General features: G+C 36.6%; 2 protein-coding genes and 1 long non-coding RNA gene across 11 annotated transcripts in view; 1 reads left to right on the forward strand and 2 right to left on the reverse strand.

Moving 5' to 3' along the window:
* Positions 1–959: 959 nt before the first annotated feature.
* LOC148677985 (uncharacterized) lies at positions 960–6,964 on the reverse strand. The gene is made up of 2 exons (XR_015935967.1): positions 6,281–6,964; positions 960–1,370 (listed from the first exon to the last, which is right to left on the reverse strand). It is a non-coding gene; the product is annotated as an uncharacterized LOC148677985 (long non-coding RNA).
* A 423-nt stretch (positions 6,965–7,387) lies between these two features.
* Positions 7,388–16,270, forward strand: lrpap1 (low density lipoprotein receptor-related protein associated protein 1). Its single transcript, XM_088629608.1, has 8 exons — positions 7,388–7,676; positions 11,137–11,281; positions 11,669–11,799; positions 13,767–13,887; positions 14,441–14,596; positions 14,880–14,962; positions 15,533–15,709; positions 15,956–16,270. The coding sequence occupies exons 1-8, from the start codon at positions 7,512–7,514 to the stop codon at positions 16,022–16,024; spliced, it is 1,047 nt and encodes a 348-aa protein (XP_088485734.1). The 5' UTR covers positions 7,388–7,511; the 3' UTR covers positions 16,025–16,270.
* A 4,414-nt stretch (positions 16,271–20,684) lies between these two features.
* The window catches only part of dok7b (docking protein 7b), a 51,096-nt gene continuing 47,172 nt past the window's right edge, over positions 20,685–24,608 (reverse strand). For all 9 annotated transcript variants that reach the window (XM_088629586.1, XM_088629595.1, XM_088629578.1 and 6 more), the window contains one exon: positions 20,685–24,049. In XM_088629586.1, the coding sequence (XP_088485712.1) occupies positions 23,913–24,049 (137 nt within the window). In that variant the 3' untranslated portion in view covers positions 20,685–23,912. The remainder of the gene's footprint in view (positions 24,050–24,608) is intronic.

The following is a 24,608-nucleotide window of genomic DNA, read 5'->3' on the forward strand; positions in this document are numbered from 1 at the left end:
TTTGTGTGTACTGTAATGTGAAAATCTGAAAGCAGCATTTTATCAGCGTATATACTGTATAATTACCTCAGATCCTGCCTTTTGCTTTTTATTACATAGTATTCACCACTCCTATGGAGAAACGCCAGAGCATCACTTAATAATGAAATACATAATACGTGAGATTCAGATGCAAGACTATTGTTCCATAAAACCAACTGCATTTCACATATGTGATGCAAAGGGTGTTAAGGACTACTGTGGATATTTTATCCTTCAGTTTTGGATTTGAGTATTAGCACATTTTTCCAAGAGAGAATATACGACTAGGAATAGTACTGCCCTCCCGTGGTAGACATATAATACTACAAGGAAGCATTTCATTACTTGGCATTTTTCTCATTTAATGAGGAAATGAAGTTGCTTGTCTTGTTAAAAACTCACTTCTCATTGAAATACTGATTGCAATAGTCTCAGTATTCATTATAGCTAGTCTGTATTAAGAGGGCAACCTGATCTCTTACATTGGTGGACTGATGAGCCTGACTTGACCAGACAAGTGAATCATCCCACTTCCCTCACTGAATAAACTTTCAACTGATTGAACATATTGTACTGTAGCTGTACTTTTCCCTATCATCCTAATCCTAAATCATTTAAAAATTACTAAGGATACACAGAGTGTATTGAGGTTTCACAGGGTTGATGCAGGAATGAAGGGAAGAGAACAGCAAATAGAATGATCATATTGTATTATCATATTTTTAGAAAAAATGTTTTGTTAGTGGAAATCCTTTGTTTACCAAAAATTAAATGGTTTAGCCTTACCTAAAAAACAGTAATTATGAGACAATATCATTTTAGGACAATTAAAAAAATAGTTCTGCCAATTAATGTAATTAAGTCAAATAACACATTTAGAACGTCTGGACGTTTAGGAACCAGGTTAGATGAAAAAAAATGAAGTAATTAACTGAATATGATTTTCAGTCATTTATTTTCCTTCAGACGTAAAGGACTTCAATAGCTACAGACAAGGGCTGTAAACTTGTTCACCACAGTGGAGGATTCTGGGATCTGCTTGGTTTCCAGGGTCCTTGGTAAACCGGTAAATCTGCAGCAGCTTTCTCCCAGTACTCCATGGGCTTCTGTTGAGAGGTACTTTTATAACGAGGATTGTCTGCTAGCATGTCCTCTAGAAACTCATCCTCGGCTACTGGCAAAAATATGCAGGGGAAGGGGCCTGATTTCCCCTCCCTTCCCCAAATACTCTTCAGTACTCTTTCATCCCGTTCAAGTGCAGTGTTGGACTTCTGCTGTTTTGATTTAAGAGTAAGTGTTTTGCATCTTTTACTCTGAGTTTTCTTTGCAGGTGCTCTCGTATAGCTTGGCTAAAATGGAAAAAAAAGAAAATCCAATAAGTCATTAATTGTTTCTCTACAGTTCACCAAATTCACTACATTCATTCTGTTATGAGTCAAGTTTTTTTCTGTATTCAGAAAATATAACATTAAATTATTAAAGGTACATTTTTGGTATGGGTCGCTTTATGTGACTTTTCATATTTTCAACATTATGAAGAAATAAATGCTTGAATTTTTACCAGGGACCGTGGAAAACTGGGTCACACCCCTGTACGTGCGAATCAAAAACCTTAAAACCCTAAGAAATATGTTTTTACAGTACTATAGATCATGTCGGCATATCATAGTATACATGTAGTAGTCTAAGTGCTTGATAAATAAAATTTGAACTTCTGTATAGTAAATGTTTTTTCAAAAATCAAACTAAGTCAACTGGGTTGTCTTTTAAGTTAAAGTCACCTTATGGTAATATTCTAAAATCAGCAGTTAAAATTAAATCCTGGTTGAACATAAAAATAATTGCAATTTTATTACAGTGGATTTACTTAACTACCATTTTCCCTTCTCTTACATCACTATGTGACTTTGTGAAGATATGAATTAAGTAATATTGAACACAGCAGGCAATATCAGCTGTGTGCATGCAATATCTATTTAATGAAAGTGATAAAAGTCAAAAACACGGGGCAGGACCAAGAATGGAAAAGTCCATTTTTAATTCTCACTTCATTCTCAATTTTTATTCTCAATTCGATTTCTGTCGATCTGCATTTAGAGTCTTTCAGCTTTTTGTTTTAATTTAGGAGTGTGAAAAGCAATTTATTTATTAAATATTCAGAGGAATATGCAGTGTATAGTCTCTACATATTGTGCTATAAAATGACAGTGGACTGGATGTGTAGCAGGAAGAATCGATCAAGACTAGACAAATGGCCCTCTAAAATTTTTAGAAGGAGAAAAGATTAAGCAAACATGCAGACCCTTTGGAAGATGGGAAGTCAAAAGAGTTTTGCAGGAGCAATAAATATACAAAGGAGACATGAATATGAGCAGAAACCTTGAGGAGATCTTCACCCAGGAGTGGTTTGAAAAGGATTAAAGGTAATAGCAATTCAATAAATGTATCATACTACTATTGATTCAGATGCTAAATTGTAGTTCAACTGTAATTTCAGTTCTAATGGAGTGGTGACTTGTTTTTCTTCAGGTGGTAGCTGAGTTGAGGCTGAATAGGAAGAAAGGACATATATTGTACAAAACTCTTGTAGGGAATTAGACATTCCTGTTCATGATGACAGAGAGAAACATTAAAATGCTTTATCATGGGAAACCTGGAGTATGTGGGCAGTATCAAAGTGTCATACAGTATTTTAAAAATTACAGGAAATGACAAGAACTTTCCAATTTAAAATGCAGAAGCTCATTTTTAACTTAATAGTCTTTCAATAAATAGTTATTTTTCTTATGTCTCCTCTACATGTTAACTGGAAATCATCTTCAGTCTCTATGAACACTGAACACTAAAATAGCAATGTTGCAATATTACCACTGTCTTACCATTGTTCTTGGAGAGAACATAGGTTCCATGTTGCTTTTCCTCATTTAAAAGAAAATTAGTGCACAAAGCACAAATGTATTCAAGCTATGAAGAAAAAAGAATAGCCCTGTCCCTTGTGAATTATGAGGTTTATCTTGGATACAATATTTTTCCTTGACTTATTTTTTTCAAGTTATTCAATGACTACATCTTTATACATATTTATAATCTGGCTTGTTTGCTTTACACAAAGATTTTGAAAAACTACTTGACCTGATTGTTCAAAAAGAAAGGGCATGCAGTGTGGAGCAATTAAACTTGTTAGTTAGGAGTAATAGCTGACTCAACAGAGGAGAATTTTGTGGTTGAATAATTGGGTCAAGCAAATCAAGGTCCTTCCCAGAGTGTATAATTTGCTAAATAAAATAACACAAAACCAGGAACCCTAATTACTGAAAGACACATTCATGGCTTCAAACAGAAAGTTAACTGCATGGAAATGTAAAGAACTTCATATACCGTTAATGTTTTGTTTACAGTCTTCTTCATTATGAGACTTACGGATTTTATATATAAGTGCTTACATAAGAGTGGGTCACAGTCTTGGACAGTCCACTGACTCTTGTCACTATTCTTGAAAACTCAGTTTATTGGTTTCAAGAAGGAACGGTGATGTTTCTTGCCATTTTGCATCACCTAAAGCCACAGGTTCTAATTCCTGGACTTGAATTTTCAATTCTTTGTATTCATGAGAGTTTCAACTGAATACTACGAATTCTGTTCAATTTTACTGTAAGAGCTTTTATTAAATACATTTAAACAGCTATGCATTTTATTGACTTCTTATCAAGTCCCCAAAACATAACAAGCTAGCCAAACAATGTAAAAAACAGTTGATGATTAATATGTTGAATGCTACTTTCCAATATTAAAGAATAAATAAAACATGGTATCTATTATAAACTATGAAGTTGTTCAATGGGTATGTGATTTTACTTTATTACGAATGAACATGGGAAGGTTGATGTTAACTCGAATTAGAAAATGTTTTCTTAATTCGCGGTAGAGATCAGCAAACAATTTAACGGATGGTTTTAATATAAAAAATCCCTAAGCCCCTTGAGATTTGAGCCTATACAGTATACAATCAATACAACAAAATAACTGAGCCTTAAACTGTCTACTTTCTGCAGTCAGCAGTCCTTAGATATGAATGCAGGCTACTGTGATTTATACAGTATATACAAATGTTAAAGAGGGGAGCTACATCATGGTGAAAGCTGCAAAGGCACAAATGTTGAAAAGAAAAAGAAAGAAAAAGAAAAACAAGGTTTCAGCTATGCAGTTTTTTCAGGGTGTGTCAGACATGAGGAATATGAGGCATGAGGTGGGTAATGGGGACAAAAGAAAGAGAATGTGAGTCATGATAGGAAGTGAACAGGGGGTAAAGATTCGTAAAACTCTGGGTGACAAGTCCAGAGCAAGTGTGGAAGGCAGACAATTCTAATTGAATGGAGAGATTTAAAAAGAACTGCAGTGGTGGTGTGAATTGGGTCTAAATAGAATTTGAAATTGTGATGTCTTTACGGTGTAGATGTCTTTGAAAGGATGTCAGCATCAGCACAAGCAGGAAAGACAGATAGGGGACTATGAATCATGGGTAGGAAATATGGCCTTTTCTCGCCACTAAGTGGCAGAAATCCAATTTCACTCATTGTGAGAACCCTGCCAAAGGAGCAGTAGAACCGACATCTAGCAGCGACAAATAGACAAACAGCTTAATAAAGTTCATTTATATTTGAACAAATATAAATGACAATCAATTCATTGTTTTTTGCTAAACCCATGAAATGAAAACAGTATATGTCAAAACTACTGTAGGAGGAAGGTGGCTAGAAACAGAACTAAAGAGATTTTTTTCAAAGGTGTTTTGTTACTTAGCCACATTGGTGAAGCTGAAATTCTAGCCTTTTTTTTATTAGGCAAGATGTGATACTCCGATCCCTACTATCATCCAAATATGTCAAATGGGTCCAAAGACATCCTTTCCTATGCTTATAGGCTAGAACGTCCTGTCTTTGATTTTCTGTGCCACAGGCTACTTCACCTGCCTGAAGCCATGGCATTTAGCCAAAAGATGGTAACTAAGTGGTTAATCATTATGTTATGGGGGTTTCTTAGACTAAAATCAATATCTGTTTTATATCGTTTAGGTGGGTAGCTGCATCTGCATGCGTAGGCTGCAAAGGAACAAGTAACAGGTTTATTCCATGCTGAAAAGAGAAGAAAGAAAACACAACGTTTCGGCTGTGGAGCCTTACACCCGAGGAAGGCTCCACAGCCAAAATGTTGTGTTTTCTTTCTTCTCTTTTCACCATGGAATAAACCTATTATGTGTTTTATATGTTCACTGTACTATCCAATGTGAAAAAGTAAATGATATAGACAAAAAATAAAATCACTTCCAAATTTGAATGTATTCAGCCATCCCTTTTCTAACGGCTTCTTCCAGTTTAGGGCTGCGTGGAAGCTAGAGCCTATCCCAGCAAGCAACAGGCACAAATCAGAACAGAACACCCTGAACAGAACACCAATCCATCGCAGGACACACAAGGACCAGGGCCAGGTTTCCGAGAAACCAATTAACCTACCAATTAACCACACTTTGGACTGTGGGAATAAACCAGTGTACCAGGCAAAAACCTACACAAACACAGGGAGAACATGCCAACCATGGTACCACAGGGCCACCTGCATAAATTCTTACTGGATCATACTGTATATACTGTGTTCTACAGTTTGTGAACACAGAAACAGCATTTCAAACTATCCATTGTAAAAGTCACAAACTATTCAAATATTCATAGCCTGTTCCACTGTCAGCTTTGAGGGCCTTGTCAGCACGTTTATAAAGTGAAATTGCTTCATTCATAGCCTTATATATTATACTATATATATACAGTATAGTAGTTAATCTTTAAAGGACATTTAGCAGTATTTGATTACAAGATACACATAAACATCCCAAAAGCCCTTTTCCCATATAGAGTACTGTACATCTACAGTAACAATCTACAGTACAACACATGTGGAACATGATAAAATGTCATACATATTGAACGTGGCAATGAAAGGAGAATATTCCAAACTACGTCATAAAACTGACATCAGTCCCACAATTTGACTGTTCAGATAAGTACACACAAGTATAGTTTGTTGCTGGTCTAGTCAATCTCGAACTTTGACTTTACATTGAGGTTATAGATCTTGGAAAACTTTATTATACTCTAAAATGTAAAAAAATAATCTGCGTATACTTCGTGCATAAGATAGGCAACTAAAGACCACCCAAATTGTACACTGTGGACTAGACTGCCCTAATAATTAATGCAATACAGACCAAAGATGTTTGCGCTGCAAAGCTACCTGCAGCTGCGCGCCGTCTCTCTCGCAGTTCAGTTCTACGGAGAATCCGCTTTCCCACTTTGTATCCATCTGGTGGCATAGGTCTGGATTTTCTGTCTTCATCAGTTTTTGTTTCTAAACTGTTGACGATAAAATATTTCCCCGATTTTTTCTCCATTTGAAATGTTGCTTAAATCCCCAGATACCTAGGACACTTGGTTAATAATTCTATATCAAAATGCCAAAGGGAAAAACACTTTCAAATAAAAATATAAGTATGGATTTTTTAATCATATTCTTGTTGCCATAACTTGACACAAATGTTATTGAGAAGATTCTGTAACTATGGAAACTAAAATACCATTTATTTTATTCGCCTTTTTTAATTAGCGTGGCCATTGTGCTTAAACGTAGTCAATGGATGTAAATCTGAGGTATTAATAAAACATTAACATACTTAACAGATTCAGATGAGGAATGTTAATCATCTTAAATTAAGACACGATTAAATAAGACTACTTATAATAGTAACGTTTTATTTAGAAACTACAACGGTTAACACGTAAGCAGAAGTAACAACAAAAATCGCCTTATAAAATCAGAACAATTATTAGAAAAAATAGAATTAAGAAAACGTATTCATTACAATATTAAGTTAAAAGATTAGATCTTTAATAAATATTACAAAAATCGATAGTAGGTTTCAATGATCTCGGGGGCTTTGAGTTCCTCACATAAAAAGACGGTTGACGTTTTTAACTAAACTTGCATGCGCCATTCAGTTATTGGTAGAGAAAATTATTTTAAATACAATTATTTTTATTTTAGCATCTGTGTCTCGGTGATTGTCATTGTGATTGATATTTTCAAAAATCAGAAAAACGTGCTTTTTCTACGTCACTAAAACGTAACAGTACTATTGCGTTTTCATCTTGTTGAGCGTGGATGCTCCCCATTTGCTCCAAGCATTTTGCTACCCCTGTTACCAGGAAACAATAGATGGTAGAGCATTATAGGAAATGTAGTATAAACACTGCATCAGGCAGTACGTTTAAACGTGGTGCTCTGGCTAAAATGAACTGCATATCCCATAATGCCACAGTATTCCGCTCCCTTTAAACTCAGGGCAGCATTAGTGAAAGAACCAAGTGAATCTGAGATACTTGTAAGGTGCTAATCTTACAATTGTATTAAAATTGCATTTTCCGTTGTTATTTTTTAAGAAAATGAATATGTCAAGTGTGACTTTTATGCTAATCTCCTATTTGTGGATTGGCGTTTTGGGAAGTAAATATTCCAGAGACATGAATGAGCCAAAACCTACTGATAGTAAAAACACTCCGGAGTTCAGAATCGCCAAAATAAACCAGGTTTGGGAGAAAGCACTGCGGGTAAGTTTTACAGGATGTCGTGTGCAGACAGTGAGGTTTAATTCTATGTGATTGTTTTCTATAATGTGTTTGCATTGGTATGTCTGGTGTCTGTACAACTGAATACAGTCTTCTGTTTCCAAGATGGTATTGAAAAAATTGTATTGTTAATAAATGCAATATACAGTATGTCGTATAAACTTTGGATGCTTTCAATTCTTAATAACTACATTAAAAAATGTCGGATGTTCTGTGCAGAAGTTTCACGCTATACATGGAGAAATAAGCACGTGTTTTATGGAACATGTACTCGATTAAAAAACACTGGACTGTGTATGTTTAGACTGTATGCATTGCTTTATGTACCTTAAATATTATGAGTTTACAAAAGCACATGGCAAATACGTTGTGGAATTATCACCTTATTCATCAAAATTGTTGTAATTTTAAATTGCCGGGAGAAAGATGTCTGAATGGCTTTTTTTGTGAGGGACTTAATTTCTTCAAGCTTTATTGTATAAATAAACAGCCTGACAAAATTTTACGACCAAGAAGTCATTGAAACAGTGTTACAGCGAGATAAGGGAGAAGATGGTTTGAATACCTTGTTTGAAAGAGATATTGCAGTGGGGATGAAAGACACAGACACAAGACATACATTTTCTATATTTAACACTTTTACGTAAAAGAAAGGGACTGTTTCAGAAAATGTGCGAAAGAGCATTTGAAGAATCACCTTTTACAAAAGTGTAATAGCTTAAATTACCTGGGTAAGACTGAATCCTTTGTTCAAGTCTGTTGTAAAAGTTTTCGCAGTAATCGTTAACAAGGGGAAGTGAATATTAACTCACACAAGTGAGTGCTGTTAAAATTAAATGAACATTGTTCTCCAGGAGACTTCCTTTAAAAAAAATAGGAAGGCATGAACACAAATGCCTCTTCTTTTTCAAGCTATACACAGGTTTTTCAGGACTTGCCGATAGTAACTGATAGATTTTGGTTCCTGTTGCAACAAAGAGATTTGTGTTGAGGAAAATCAAGAAGTTGGTTTGTTCTGAAAAGCACTATGTACTCTTGTGTGTCGTGGCAGAGCTCAAGTACACATTGTATGCTTTAGGTGCATCATAGAATGTGTGGGACCATATAAATAAAATAAGACTTCTGAATCCCAGTTGATCTAGCCAAATCAAAGTTGCACTTTCCAGGATATGTGCCTGGGTTTTTTGTACTTTAATTTTTTAGCTGATAATATCCAATATTGTATTGAGGAAATGGGAATCCACTAATGACATTCGTAATCACACGGTGAATGTAGCCTTATATTAAAAGGCTGAGCAATTCCTAAAGTTGGTGATTGGAACACTAAACTTTCAGAGTTTCAGAATGGCAATTTGAGGTTCTTGTGTTAGCGAGGCCTTTATGTTTTAAGATGCTTAAGTGGGAAGCTATGTCAGCATGTGCTGGCGGCAGAGGAACAAGTAAAGGATAATAACAGGAAGAACGCAATGTTTTAGCTGTTTAGCCTTCAAGTCACACCTGCTGAAGCCATAAACAGGCTGTTTTTCAGCATGGAATTAACCTTTACTCATTCCTATACGTAGTGACGTTTGCCAAATAAATACAAACAGTATGGAGAGCTGCAGGAATTATAGTATATAAAGTAGTGTAAAATGCTCAAAATTATAACCATTATGCTGCATACGTTCTACAGTACGTAGGGTGTACAAAAGAAAGATACTTCTTGGTGGTAATCATTCCATTTTGGCCACACCTCAGTAGCACTTCTAAAACAATTTTAAAACGTGTGCGCATGGAGGTTTTTATTTACAAAGGTTTTCGGTGCGTGCACAAAAAGTGTTTAGTGAAACAGGAGGGACACTAGGAAAAGTGTTGCTTGCAGTTACATACTGAAAGGTTGGGAGATTCAGGATACACTCATCCACCATCATTCGACTCCAGCAGTGCTACCAGCGGACAGGAAATATGTGATCGACCTTGTAATAGGATTGTATGGTTTGAGGGTACAGTCTGATGGAATAATTCTGCATACCAGCAACTCTGAGTAGCAACTGGATTTCATACAAGATCCATGAATCCTGTTTGTGTCACTCATTTAACTGTGCTACAATAAGCATGAAATTGACGTTGAGGTCTTATTGAAAGTAGTATTGGAGGTGATAGTGGAGGTTTTGCTACCAGCCTTAGAGGTTGACAATCCATCTGTTTTCTAATCTCTGCATCCAATACAGAGTAATGAGGGAGGTGAAACCTATCCTGGCAAGCAAAGGGTGCAAGATGGGGGATGGGACACAAGCATGCATACACTCACAATAGGACCAGTTTTCCCAGAAGTCAATTAACCCACCAGTATGGCTTTGGACTGTGGGAGGAAATCAGAGCACCTGGTGAAAACCCACACAAGGGGTTTTCCCCCTTAGTTAGCACCCAGGTCCGAGCTACAATGCAGCAGTACTACCACTGCACCACTGTGCCACCCAGCATGCATGTTGTAGATGATAATTTCTTGAACACTATCTTCTCCACAGATTACTGCATCACAAACACCATACTCTATCAGGAGGTAAAGCATACCAAAGTTAATGAACTCTCTTAGTCCAGGTTCTCAATCCTGGTCCTGGAGGACCCCTGTGTCTGCTGGTTTTTCTTCCAACTGGAATTCAACAGTTCATGCCTGTAACTGATCTGCTTTCTGGTTTACAGAAAACCTTTTTTTCTGCACTCAGCATCTGGTTTCAAGAACACCTTTAAGTGCACTATTTTCAACAATGACAGCATACAGTCTCTCCTCAGCTCGCTAATTAAGAATGTGCTCTGTTATTTCTGCCTAAAGAGCTCTAAGTAGGTGATCGATTGGTGGTCAACAGACAAAGGAGTGAACGACACTGTTTCAGAGACTCCCACAGTGATAGTTTGTGTGTTTTTTCCTCTGGTTATTTTTCAGCTAGCACACCTGCCTGAGTACAGTCCTGAACCTTTAATTATTACAGGATTCCTGTCGATCACAAGTCTTTCAGATGTTTAAATGCTTTCAGCATTCTATTTTTCTTTGCTGAAAAGTCTCACATACAAAATGTTCTTAAATAGAGAATGAATTAACATTATTTAGTCTCTGACTAAGAAGGCTGGAGCAAAAACTAGCAGGCACAAGGGTAACCCAGGGCTAGAATTAAGAAGCACCACCTTAATCTTTCAACAAAGGTCACTCAGCCTTTCTGATTCAATTTCAGATCAGTGCCATGTTATGGCCTATTGTACTAATGAATTATAAACCAGTCTAGCACCTCTAGGACGAATGGGGAATAAACACCAGTGATTGCCGTAAAACTATTTCTATACTGGTTATATGGAGGAACATTCCTGTGGTCTGCCCACACTAACGACAACAACTTCAGCCATTGATCTCTTATATCTCCATCGTATTTACCCAATTGTTTCTTCTTTTTTTTTTTTCCTGGATCAGATGCAGCTACCTCCTGTGAAGCAGTCAGAGCTGCACAGTGACCTTAAGATTCAGGAGAAGGAAGAGCTGCAGTGGAAGAAACTGAAGGCGGAGGGACTCGATAAGGATGGTGAAAAAGAAGCAAAGCTGAGGCGCAATTTCAACAGTGAGTTTCAGAATTCATGGTCTTGCAGATTTAGTGTTGTCTTAAAATTTCCTATGATTACTCATTCTTTGAGCACTGTACAAATAAACATGATCAAGAAGAAGGTTAATCCTATGCTTTATTGAAGCCAGAGACAACAATTCCAGTTCCTATAGGCCACTGTTCAGGGTTTCATTCCAGCTCTGCAGTGAAAGATCCATCTCCTTGAATGGAGAACTTCAACAGCTTATGGTGCAGCAGACATCCAGGGCTCTGCTGGTTTAGTCAAAAACAAAGGGTGTCTCCTGTTTGGAGCTCACCCTTATCAAGCATTATTCTTTGGAACGGACAAGTTGTAGGCCTAAAATTATTTTGTTGCCCATGTTTACTTGAGTTTTTGTTTTGCAGTAATTCTTGCCACATATGGCCTCGATGGCAAAAAGGACACAAGGCCTATAGAAACCAATTATCTAAAAGACCATGAAAGTAAAGATTCTGGTACATTTGATGATCCCCGATTGGAGAAACTGTGGAACAAGGTGAGGAAGATGTCTAATGTTCTCTCATTAATCCTTGCATGACAATACACATTATCTATGTGAGGGCACAGTGTGTAGGAGTGAGTGCCAAAACTTGGAGCAAATACACAAAGATTCACAGTAAATACTTTCTCTGAGTGATGTAAATGTATCTCGGCCTCAGCCAGCTGAATTCAGCAATGGCCTGAGGATGTGGTATAAACTGAAATGAGCTGTGCTTTACCATTATTGATCTGGTATGTAAGAGCTGGCAAGTATACTTTTAAGTGCAGTGGGAGCAGTATGTGGGTCATGTGAATCTGAGGATTCGCTTCAATAAGCGCCTTAAGTTGTCATAAATCAAACCATTCTATTCAGTTATATGCCAGAGTTCAGCTACAGGAGACAAATGATTTGAGAATTTTTAAAAATGCTAAATGTTAACCTTCATCTTGAATGAAATACTTTTTTTTGGTCTGTGAAAAATGAAGGTATGCGAACATACAGTGATGCCTTATGTCGACAAGTTTTAATTCTAATAATTGCTTACAGTTATATACTGTAGCACTTTTCTGGACACTCCACTCAAAGCGTTTTACAGGTAATGGGGATCCCCTCCACCACCACCAATGTGCAGCATCCACCTGGATGATGCGACGGCAGCCATAGTGCGCCAGAACGCTCACCACACATCAGCTATCTGTGGGGAGGAGAGCAGAGTAATGAAGCTAATTCATAGATGGGAATTATTAGGAGGCCATGATTGGTAAGGGCCAATGGGAAATTTGGCCAGGATGCCGGGGTAACACCCCTACTCTTTTCGAGAAACGCCCTGGGATTTTTTAATGACCACAGAGAGTCAGGACCTCGTCCCCGTCACTATACTGGGGCATTAGGACCCACACGGACTGCAGGGTGAGCGCCCCTTGCTGGCCCCACTTACACCTCTTCCAGCAGCAACCTTAGTTTTTCCCAGGAGGTCTCCCATCCAGGTACTGAACAGGCTCACACCTACTGATTTTCAGTGGGTTGCCAGTGGTGAGTTGCAGAGTGATATGGCTGCTGCAGTATTTAAGCTTTATATCAGTAGCTTGTTGGGCAAATATTCTTTAAAATGTAACAAACATTGAACAGTTATGTTGATGTGTAGCATTGTTTCTGGTGCACAGGTATTCAAGTTGTGTTATAAAGATAAAGTGAGTTGATTAGAGTTTCTATTAATTATAATTAATTAGATATAATTTTCATTAATGGAAAACATACAACCTTATCCTTAAGTAATATACACTGCCTGACATTGGCATGATTGAAAACCACCTGTAAGAGAAACTAAGAAACCAGTTTCTAATTCTGGTTCATGTTCCAGGAAGAAACAACCTTTGCATCAGCAGAATGACTGTAGTTTGCTGTATTAAAATGATCAGTACGGTCAAAGGTTGTTAAAGGCTAACGTTAAAGGCTGAGAAATTAACTTCTACAGACCAGAGGACATCTGAGGTGGTTGGAAAGAGAGTGGTGGACTGTTTAGTTGATCTGATGATCTCATCTAGCATTTTCTTGAATGAAGCCATGGTATCAACCTCCTCACAGTTTAATTGCATTCCCTATAAAGAAAGCAGGGTATTATACTTAAAAACATACATAATTCCTTGACTGTTTAATAAAAAGGGGATGGACAGTATATGATTAATCCATATTAGTGCATACTATGCTTGTGTAGTCATTTTAGTGACTGTCACTTTAATATTATCTTTTAAAATCAATGTTAATTATGGAAATAAAAGTTGTGCGAAGATTGTCGAACCTTCTTTTATCTCCAGTATTTCAATTTAAGTTTATGCGTCAATTATGGAGATAATGCCTTTGACTTCACCTTCAATTAAAAAGAAAGTAACATGGTTCATAAATTAGCTGTGCTTGGCACAATGTTTTTTTCCCCATTTTGAGTAGTCAGACAGTAAAGGAACCAGTGTATTTTATTTTCACAGGCAAAAACTTCAGGCAAATTCTCAGAGGAGGAACTTAAGAATCTTCAAAGGGAATTTCAGCACCACCAAGAAAAAATCCAAGAATACAACATTGTAATTGATGCTGTCAGCAGAACCGAAGGTGCCAGTTTTCTCAAAACATCTCATAAGAGTTTTTCACATCATTAAAGTGTTGTTTTATTTTTTTTATATGTAGAATGCTTATAAATAAGTAATTATGTTGATACTTTTTCCCTGTTTCTTCCCAATTTTGTGATCAACAGAGACTGGTAATTCTTGTAATCTCAAGTCCCTGATTTAGAGTTAATGCATAGACAAAAGAAGATCCAGCACAAAATGCAACAAAAGTAACCATGTTACTGGATATGCATGTAGCATATGCATAATCAGAGTATATACAGAGTAGCAGAGTATATTTTCGCTATAGTTAACACTAGGGTACGGATATATACTTTAGCAAAACAGGGCAATTCTGTTATTTTAGTAGAAATATTCACTCGCATTTAGAAAGCCAGATTTTTAAAGACATTCAATGGCAAATTATCCTATATCAAACAGAAGCTGGCAAACTGGTGCTCCTAATCAAATGAAGTAATCCTGAAGCTTTCATTAAATTGTTGTAAGATACAGGTCAGCTGTGTAAGTGCAAATATTAATTTTTAATATTGTTTCAGAGATCCACAAGAATGTGATTAGCCCTGTGGAAGCAGATGTCAAAACTCATGCTCTTCACGAGAAGCATGCAGATCTTAAGGAGAAGATGAGGAACCTCAACCAAGGTTTTGAACGCCTGCGCAAGATTAGTCACCAAGGTTTTAATGAAGACAGTGGTAAGTCATTTCCCTTACATTTGATCATTCTGTGAGTATTTAAAATGCCACTTAGCTTTATCATGTAAACATGATTCTGTGGTCTTCTGATCCTTTATAGAATCATAAATGAAAATATAAAAAATACATTTAATCACAAACACTTTGTAGAACCCCCTCATGCACACACATGCAAACTTAGATAATATCAACTGAATTCTGGTTTAAGTCTTAAGCTGTCAGAGTCAGACTTATTTCATTTATTGTTGGTAAATGTTTTTTTTTAATATATGTATACTTGCAGAATTTAAAGAACCAAGAGTCATTGAGCTTTGGGACATGGCCAAAAGAGCAAACTTCACAGAAGATGAGCTTGACACACTTAAAGTATGTTTATTCCTACATTGTATAAAATCTCCATCTTTATGTTTTTACGTTTGGATAAGATATTTTTGCTGCTGTTGGTATTAAACGTGTATTTTTAAATAGATATTTATCCAGGAATTCAGTATCATTATTTAGTATCTTTTCACCTTCTATTTAGTTACCTAATTGGCTGAATATTGACTTATTTGGACATGGTTTTGGAGCAGTAAGGGTTTTTTAAAAGAATTAAAATTGCTGTACTGCAGCTCTTGAAAATGTTATGCACCACTAATCTAAACAATCCTGTTAAAAGCAGTGATTGAGAACTAAAAACACTTGATTACTAATGTACTGTTATTAAAATGTGTACCTTCGGACACATCAGCACGGTAATGTGCTGATATACTTTTTGTACATCTTGTACACTTTGCAGGCAATCCTTAAATCATAGTGCAAGTGTACTTACCGGTGTTGGGAATGTCTTGTACTCTACATGATTTTTTTTTGTGTATGCTGAAGCTATAATGTCTAGTTATAGAGGAATTGTAGCTGAGTTCTCATTTGAAATAAACTTTGGTCTATATGTGCTAGGAGGAGCTGAGCCATTTTCAGACAAAGGTTGAGAAGCACCAGCATTATCAAGAGCAGCTGGAGTTGTCACATCAGAAACTGAAGCATGTGGAGGCACTGGGAGACAAGGAGCACATACAGAGGAATAAAGACAAATACGACATGTTATCTGAAAAAACACGAGAAATAGGCTATAAGGTATGTTGTTTCTATCCTTTTCAACACTAAGACAATTTATTAATCTGTTTGTTACCATTTCTATTTTGAAATAGAATGGTTAAATTACTGTTTTTTTCCTTTTGCTTCCTTTCTGTTTTCCTTTCTTTCTTATGAAGAAGTTTGTTAAGTTGAATATCTACGGCATTTCCTGAAATATGCATGTGAAATGAGCTTTAGTTCAGTTTGTGCTATGACTGTCACTCATGATGTGTACATTTGTTTCAGATGAAGAAGCACCTGCAGGACTTGACAAGCAAGATTACACGGACTGGACTCCGGCACAATGAACTCTGAGCATTACAATGTGATAATTTTAATCTTTCTGACTTTAAATCAGTGCAAATGCTTTCAGTCTCTACACGATCAACTTTAAAGAGTTTTAAAGGGTCTAACAATATTTATTCCATTTTTTTGTGCTAAACATGATTTATCATTTTATTATTTCAAACCTGACATGATTTTTGGTCTAAACACCATGTGTAGCAGTATGAATCTTTTTGATCGATGATGACTTTGTATAAATTTAATACAGTGAAGCTGGTACTAAAGCTGTTAGATTCTCATTAATTTGTATCTATTCATAATATATGTGCCTTTGCTTTCTTTCCCTGGGTGCAGCACTGCAACACTGAGGAGGATTAATTTTAATGATTAATTTCAGTTTGATAAGACTTGAAAGCCTTGTATGATCTGTGGAAAGTGTTGAGTAAGTGGTGCAGTACTCTCTGCAGGCCATTGTGAGCCTGAAATGCTTGTCTGCATGTTCTGTTGCAAATCATTTTATTATTGATTTAACTGTCAATGTTTAAACCAAGAGAAATGCACAAGAACAAAGGGAATGTGGAGAGCAGCAAATACTACTAGTACAAACCTATTGAGAATAAATGCTCTGCACTCAAGCTGAAAGAGGCCTGTTGGTGTTTCTCAGCTGGTGATGTTAGTAGCCCACAGCCTTGTCAGGAGTTATTTATATTAATGATAGGGTCTGATGGACCTTTTCCCTCACAGGTAGAGTTGTTGGTCAGCATAGATGCGAGCACATTGTTTGAACACCCACAACTTCCATTTTCATTAATCTGAAGGAAAGGTTTCTTATGTAGCTGGAATGTTTGGTCTTGATAGATTTGAAAAATCTGATAGATTTCACAGAACTTGACAGATTGGTATTGTCAGACAGCTTTAAGTGCCTTTGGGCAACCTTGTTGTGAAAGGCACTATATTAAAATGAATTGAATTGAAAAAACAAAACACACGAATAACGATAAACATGTAAGGAAAGCCAGCTTTATAGTGTGTACCCCAGATTAAATATCACTTCCTTTCTTTTGGATTCTGAGTACAACGATACAAATGTGTAGAAGTCAACTGGGTTTGAGTTTAGGGTCTGGATCTACACCAGGGTAGGGCCATCATCTAGGTTTTCTTTTGAAGGCAAAGGCAGCTGAAGAGGTGTGACCAGTGGTTTAATTGATCCAATTCCATCAGCTGCTTTTAAGAGCATATACTGTATGCAAACAAGAATCATTTCAGCTCCTTAATTTGACGTGGAATGCTGCAGTCGTAAAGGCTGAGCTGCACTAGGTGCGCTGTTTGACGTGTGTTTTTGTGTGTCGAATGTCCGGCTGCTTCTCCTGTAAGGTGCCCATTGCAGTCAATGCTGCAGTCTGCACCCACACAACACAACAGAGCACGAGGCACCATATCCTGCTCCATTTTCTTACACTTCACGTCCAGTTGTTTGCGTATATGTTTAAGTAGAGTGTATAAATAGAAATTGGTTATATAATACAGAGTAGATCATTTTTATTCATGATATTGTGACATTTCCATGTCCTGATTTTCTACACCATAAATTATAGGATGCTTACAAGGTTGCTGTTGAGCCCAATTGCTACTGGAGTCCCTGAGCAGTCAGTCAAAACCCTGGCACTGAAGTGCTTGACTGGTCCATGGGGTCACAGACTAGGTAAATGATTGGTTGACCAACTCCATCTTGGAGCTTATTTCTAGTGAAATGTTTGATTAAAAAATAATTGAAATGATGAAAAGCAAAGTCTACTGTTTAAGTGAAGACATTCAGCACAGCATTTCTTAATAAAATATCCCCAAAAAAAAGATATGGTTTGGAATGCCATTTCATGTACCAATGGTCTATGGCACAAATATTGTTTAATAAACTGTGGCATTAATATAATAGAATTAAAATCTAGTTTAATTAAACACTACAGTGTATATCTGTTGAATTTTGATTGATTATACAGTTGCAATGATATCTGTCTTTTATGGTTGACAACAAAGAAAGAAATGACAAGAAGTTGAGGAGGTTGTTATTTCTGCAATAAGCAGTAGAACAGAACACACTCTGAAGATGTGAGCAGTGTAGGTTATCAGCTATGTAAAATGAATCTACACATACAGTGTAGTATAGACATGGCTTGTATTGAAATAGATTATCAGGAGTACCTAATCCTCACGATGGAAAGCCACCAACAGACCTCTTAGGGTCACCCTCAATTTGCGATAATGAAATGAAAACCGGAACATGCGAGAGTTGGTAGTTCTATATTAATGCTGAAAGATTTACAGTGTTATTTCTAAAAAATAAAAAAGTTAAGGGCACAGCTTCTCAGTTGTAATCAGTATAAAAGTCATTCTGGATTTGTAGCTGAGCATTTATTTGAAATCTTGATTCACTTAAATGTTAGAGTTCCCAGCTCTGAAACCTAAAGAAATTGTTTCCTATAAACAAACCCATCTGCTTTGATATCTACAACATTTACTTTTGGAGCCAAAAAAACATTAAAATCAAATTACCCATCTCAATTTTCAATGAACATTAAAGGGCAGCAGAATCCTATGACTGAGGAAGATAATTAAGAAACATCAATTTAGAGTAATACTTGATTTCCACACCTGAGGTATTTGACAGTGTAAGAGCACTTATTGGAAAAAGAGAGAATCTGTCTACGCTAAGCCTTTTGTAGTCGTTATGGTCTAATTGCATTCAGCATCTTAAGACAAATATCCAGTATTTCCCTTGTGCCCTGTGGAAATAGTTACCTGCATTCACTTACAAATAGCATACAATATTCTGATATCCCAAATCAGCAGTGAATAATCTTTTGTTTTTAAAAAAGGGAGCTAGATAATGGCAGGTTAGAACTAAAGGGGAACATGCACTGCCATGCCCTGTACTGTAAGCGGTCCTTTGAGGGATTTAGAAACGTTCAACTTGAAGTCTCTTCCAAAAAGACTGCATCCCAGAATAATCTCAAGCCGGCAGAATGAAGGAGACGAACACACCAGAGTGATTCGGAAGAGACAAAAAGAAGTAAGCAGATGGCAGCTCTTCTGCAGCTACCCTGTAAAGTAAGAACTGAGCCCTGAAAGCAATTCCCCCCCCCCCCTTCCCCATCTTGCTCACTTGTAAACTACTAAAAACTAAAAGCTTACAGTGCCTTGCAAATGTATTGAAGCCCTCCCATTGGTGTCTTATTTTGTGCATAAATAGCTATATATTTTATTGACTTTCTATCAAATCTTCACAACATAACACACCATCTGAACAACGGGAAGTACCTGGTGATGATTTGACTTCTGGTTGCCAAGATTGAAGCATAAGTAATGATATCCATGGGGTATCACTATGGGGCCATGTCCCCCCCCCCCCTGTATTATACAACATTTCTATCAAAATGACTTTAACACATTCTTCAACCTCTCAAGTCTTCCGTTGATTTATTTTCTGTCCCTAGGTATGAATGCAGGCTACATTATGATTTTAACATAATGTTAACAGTGACGTAAAAATATTCCAACCCTACCTATGGCATCCTATTTTGTAAAACTTTCTATTTTTATTGAAATCCTGTGAAGTGAAGCTAAATAAGGATAAGATAAATTACAGGACATTTTAGCAAAAACTAAAATCGATGTTTTTGTTTTGTGAACTCTTCAGACTTGTGAATTAAATATTTGGTGAGCACCTTTTGCAAACTAATTTGGTGTACATTTTTTACCATTTGCCTTGGCAGGTTAGCTCAAGCCGTCTTATTATACAGTATCTCTGGAGAGAGTGTCTTTGACTTTATATTTTACTGCCCAATGTGAAAGGTGATTTTTGTTTTGTCCAAGTTATAGGCGTTTTCTTCTGGAATTTAACTTTGCCAGTACTTTGCTCCATCTGTTTCCATCAGTCTTGACAAGCTTCCCAGTCCCTACTGATGAGAAGCAGATTTATAACATAATGCTGCCACCTTCCTGTTTGACAGTAGGAATGAATGAATAAATGATTTGCTGGGTGCGTTGCTGGGTTTGCATTAGATATAACTCTTTGAATTTAGATCAGAAAATTCCATTATTGTCTTGTCTGACCACAAAAGCCTTTGCCACAAGTTTGCAGTATTACTTAAAAGTTTCATTGCAAATACCTTTTGATGTACAGTATAGGCTAGGTTTCGCAATCTCACATACAGGCCAGTTTTGTGAAGTGACTGGGATATTGTTGACCGAAGCACATTTTCTCCCATCTCAGCCAACTCTCTGAACTCTGTAATTCTTTCCAAGTCACCGTTGACCTCCCAGTTGCATCCCTAACCAGGTGTCTTACACTTGTTAATGATTGACTTCACCACACTCAAAGATATGTTAAGTTTCTTTGAAATTTATGATACTGTTTTATTGGTCTGTGCTGGCTTTGTCCCCGAGTTGTTTTGGAAGCTCCTTAGTCTTCGTGGTTGAATCTTTCCTTGAAATTCACTACATGACTAACGACTTACTGAGACAGATGTCCTTTGAACCACTATTATGTAGAGGCCACTCTAAATTTTGTGGCATGTTGATAAGTTACAAAAATCCCAGGTCTTCAGCCATGCTTTAGAGATGTAGCATTACTGTATAGAACCTGCAGGATTAAGGCTACATTTTGTAAATAATGCAAAATTGCAACATCCTCCATTACTTAATTTTCAATTTATTAGAAATAGAAAGATCAGAACTATTACATTGAAAAATACTGCTTACAATGGTTTGCGATTTACATCAAATTTGTACATATAGAATGTCAGGCTTTGCAAGTCAGCTATAGAGCAGTGTATTTACAGGCTCTTTAAGAAGCAATGGTCTGAGCAGAGGTTGAAATGTAGGTTTTTCTAGTTGTATATAGTTTCTTGACACAACCTGGAAAAATCTAGAAGTGTGTTATCTTACAACTAGAACAACTGCTACACCTGACTGTGGCTAGTGTACCCTGATGCTCACAATCTTTTCTTCCAAAGTTTTCTTAAAGTAAAGCATTCACGCAGTTTTTCTGCATACACCACAAAAAGAACCTGATTTGCTGAAACACCTCGACAGCTGAGCCCTTTCACTTTTTGTTGCCACACTAATATTAAATGGCTCTCCGTCTTTAATAAGGGGCCAATGTGCCAATGGTACAGTTGATCGAAGCTAATTGCATCATGCGAAATTATGATACATTCACGTTGTATGCACGTTTTGGGATATGGTTTTAACTTGTCAGAAGACGTCTTTAAACATTTCCACACAAACTGAAGATTTTAGGCAACAAGATAAGGAAAGAAAAATTCTAAATTTCAGTTGATGTCAGATTTACTCTAAAAGTAAATCTGCCTGGGATAATTAAAACAATTTATAGTACAATAGTTCCAGGAGACCAAGGCAGAGTTTTATTTTCAGAAGATTTGTTTGGTAACACTTTACTTAAAAGTGGCTAAACAACACTGTCAGAACTCCTTCATAAACACTACAAAGCATAAAAGCCTTAAAGCAGGGGTGGGGAACGTCCGGCCCGCGAAATCATTTGGTCTGGCCCTGCCAAGGCAACCGCAGGCGTAACCTGGCGATAATTCGATAACGATAATTATCGCGATATAATTTTCCTCGATATAATTTTAACAAAAGTTCGATAAATGTTCATGCTTTACGCGTGCGTGTTGCAGATCGGGCAGCTAACAGATTTGTTTTATGTTTCTGCTGTTGGGCAAGTGATGTGTTCTTAAAATGAAGAGTTGTTTAATTCACTAATTAACTGTCTGGTTTCTTCAACTTTCACTCAGGAGAAAAAAAATCTGCCTTTAACTTGAAAGAAATAATGATTTGACATTTATCGTGATAATTATCGATATCAACTGATATGAAATTTTTTAGCGTGATAATGTTTTTGGCCATATCGCCCAGCCCTACGCAGGCGGGACTTGAAATTCAAAAAATCTAGGAGCTTTTTTCATAGCAACATAAATTTATATTAAGTGAATCATAATAATAACGTTAATTTTGAGGGACAAGCAAGGAACGTCCATTATTGGATAGACAGGACACATACTAATACATGACAGGACAGACATGCATGCTTCTCGCCGGCTGCCCGCGGCCCGTCTGCCTGTATTGCGGTGAATCAGAGGACAGTCAGTGCCAGGCAGGCTGGGAGTGTACATGTTGCGAAAGTGTTAACACACTGTGTTTTACGAACTGCGGGATGAAGTCAAGCAGTTCATGGAGGTGAAGGGAAAACCTGTCACCAAAGAGAGGCAGTTCCAGCCATCACATTAGGGGTGAGTTAATTAAATGTTTGACCAAATATAGCAGGCTAATTTTTAAATTGATAATTTTGTATGGCCCGCAAATGATGTTATAAATATCCAAATGGCCCTTGGCAGAAAAAAGGTTCCCCATCCCTGCCTTAAAGGAATACAATTTCACATAACCATGCCAGGACCTCAGTTACTGACCTACAACTGCATTAAAGTCCTTGTCAGCACTCAAGAATGCAGTGGTCTCTTCTGTGATGTTCACCTTACTTTTCTCCCTACATGGAGTTCTGCTTTGCTTTCAGCTCTCAGTGCATCTCAGTAGGAACAGTTACAAATAGTTGCATGCTTGTACAAAGTCATTTGCACAAAGAGCTGGATAGACTATATGTTGTTATATAGAGTAGTCCAGTGTTTTTTAACTTCATTGAAATTAAGTGTTACCTATTTATTATACAGTACATTATGTCATGTATTGCAGCAGAAACTGGCCCAAAAACGTCCATGTTTAGCTATAATAATAACTGTAAAAACCTATCACCATTTAGTAATTTTACATCAAACAAAATTGAGGAACAGCCATCAGAAGCTAGGGTTGTAGAATGACCTTGTATCCATCTAAAAAATTATTAAAACATCCATCATAAAACCTTTAATAAAGTAATGTGTTACTATTGGAGTATAACTGTTGTATAATTAGACAAAATATTTCAAGGATCCATTATTAAATGACTCCAACTGGCACTACAATTAAAATAAACAAACAGGTTAGTGGAAGTGTCCTTTTAGAGTAAGACTGATATTTAGAGGTATTTATTTAAAAATTAAAGATGAAGTGTGATAGTCACTAGAAACTGCCTTTTCTGCCTTGTCAAATGGATTTTTTCCAGCCTATGAATACAAACTTTCATCTCTATTGTAAGGCATACAAATGTTATTACAAATTGAATCACAAAACTTGATATAAAAATAACATATACAGAGAATACTAGTCTATAAGCACAAAATTGTTACTTCCACACAAATGTTTGTACACCCTCTTACCCTTATAGTTATATAAAATTATTTTGTAAAGTTCTAGAGAAAATAATTTTGAGAAAACAAGGGTTTAAAAGGGATGACAGACTATGTCCAACATGTTAAATATCAGAGGTACTTATAGTGACATAATGTCAGATAATGAGACATCTGACACTGCAGAGGTCATAAAAGTAGAATCCAGCATGAACATAATGGTTTCAGTGAATTCAAAGGTAAGAAGCACTGAAAATAGAGAGGGGACTAATTCTGATGAAGACCTTGCCTGTGCAAATAGAATAATGGGAAAAAATGACTATGAAAAAATCACTGTCCAGATTGAAAACTTATCAGAACAGTATTGCTCTGTTCAGATGTATTCCACTCAATTTAGTAGTAACGTCCCTTAAAGGTATATAGTAGATGATTTATGTCTACATAAGTTTTAACAATAAAACTGTACTATGCTTCAGTTATCTTTGCTTTAAAAAAATGCACAACAATGGAGCCATTTTTTTTTCTGTAGAGCCTTTATAAGACTATTGAAGGCAATATTCCCCTACATCAGGCAAAATCCTGGAAATGTATGGATCGTGAATGTATGTTCCACAATCAGGTCACTGTAACGCACCCTTCTTTTTCTGTTCAAGTTCTTGCAGACGTTCCTCTCTGAACTGAGCATGCTGGGTCCCCACTTTGTGGGCTGTCTCTGTGGCAGTGATATCAATCTGGGCGTACTTGGTAGAGCCCCCTCCTGCAGAACAAAAACATAATCCATGCATGTTACTTTGCATCAGTAACATTACAACAGCTCATAAATTCAATGAGAATTACTTTTTATCGCCTCAGAAACTGGCACATTCCAAAATGCTCAAGTGCGCTGCAGAATTCGGTTAAGTAAACCAAAGGGATTATGGGTTTAATTGCTAACTTATGCTAATTGTTAAGAAACTAGACCACTCTACTTTATTTTGGATTTAATTTTTAATGGGGGGGGGAAGTATTATTAAAATCACTTCTATTGTGTTTCTTAATTTTACCTATTTCCTTGCCCTGCCTGCCACAAATTGTATGCAGTGCTATATGAGTTTGTAAAATAGAAATCATGGAAACATCAAGCCTTTGATGCAAAGCAATACTTCAGCATGTAAAAACACAAGTTTCATAATCAAACATGATAACTGATGAATAAAGCTGATGGCACCAAGAGATTTCACAACTTAACTTTCACAATCAGAATTTTGCAACACGGTAAATGTAAATTCACTTTTGTTTCCCATGTTTGCCTCTATTTTCATACAGTGGCTATTAAA

The sequence above is a fragment of the Lepisosteus platostomus genome, chromosome 1 (assembly GCF_059453375.1).
Source record: "Lepisosteus platostomus isolate fLepPlt1 chromosome 1, fLepPlt1.hap1, whole genome shotgun sequence".
NCBI classification, from domain to species: domain Eukaryota; kingdom Metazoa; phylum Chordata; class Actinopteri; order Semionotiformes; family Lepisosteidae; genus Lepisosteus; species Lepisosteus platostomus.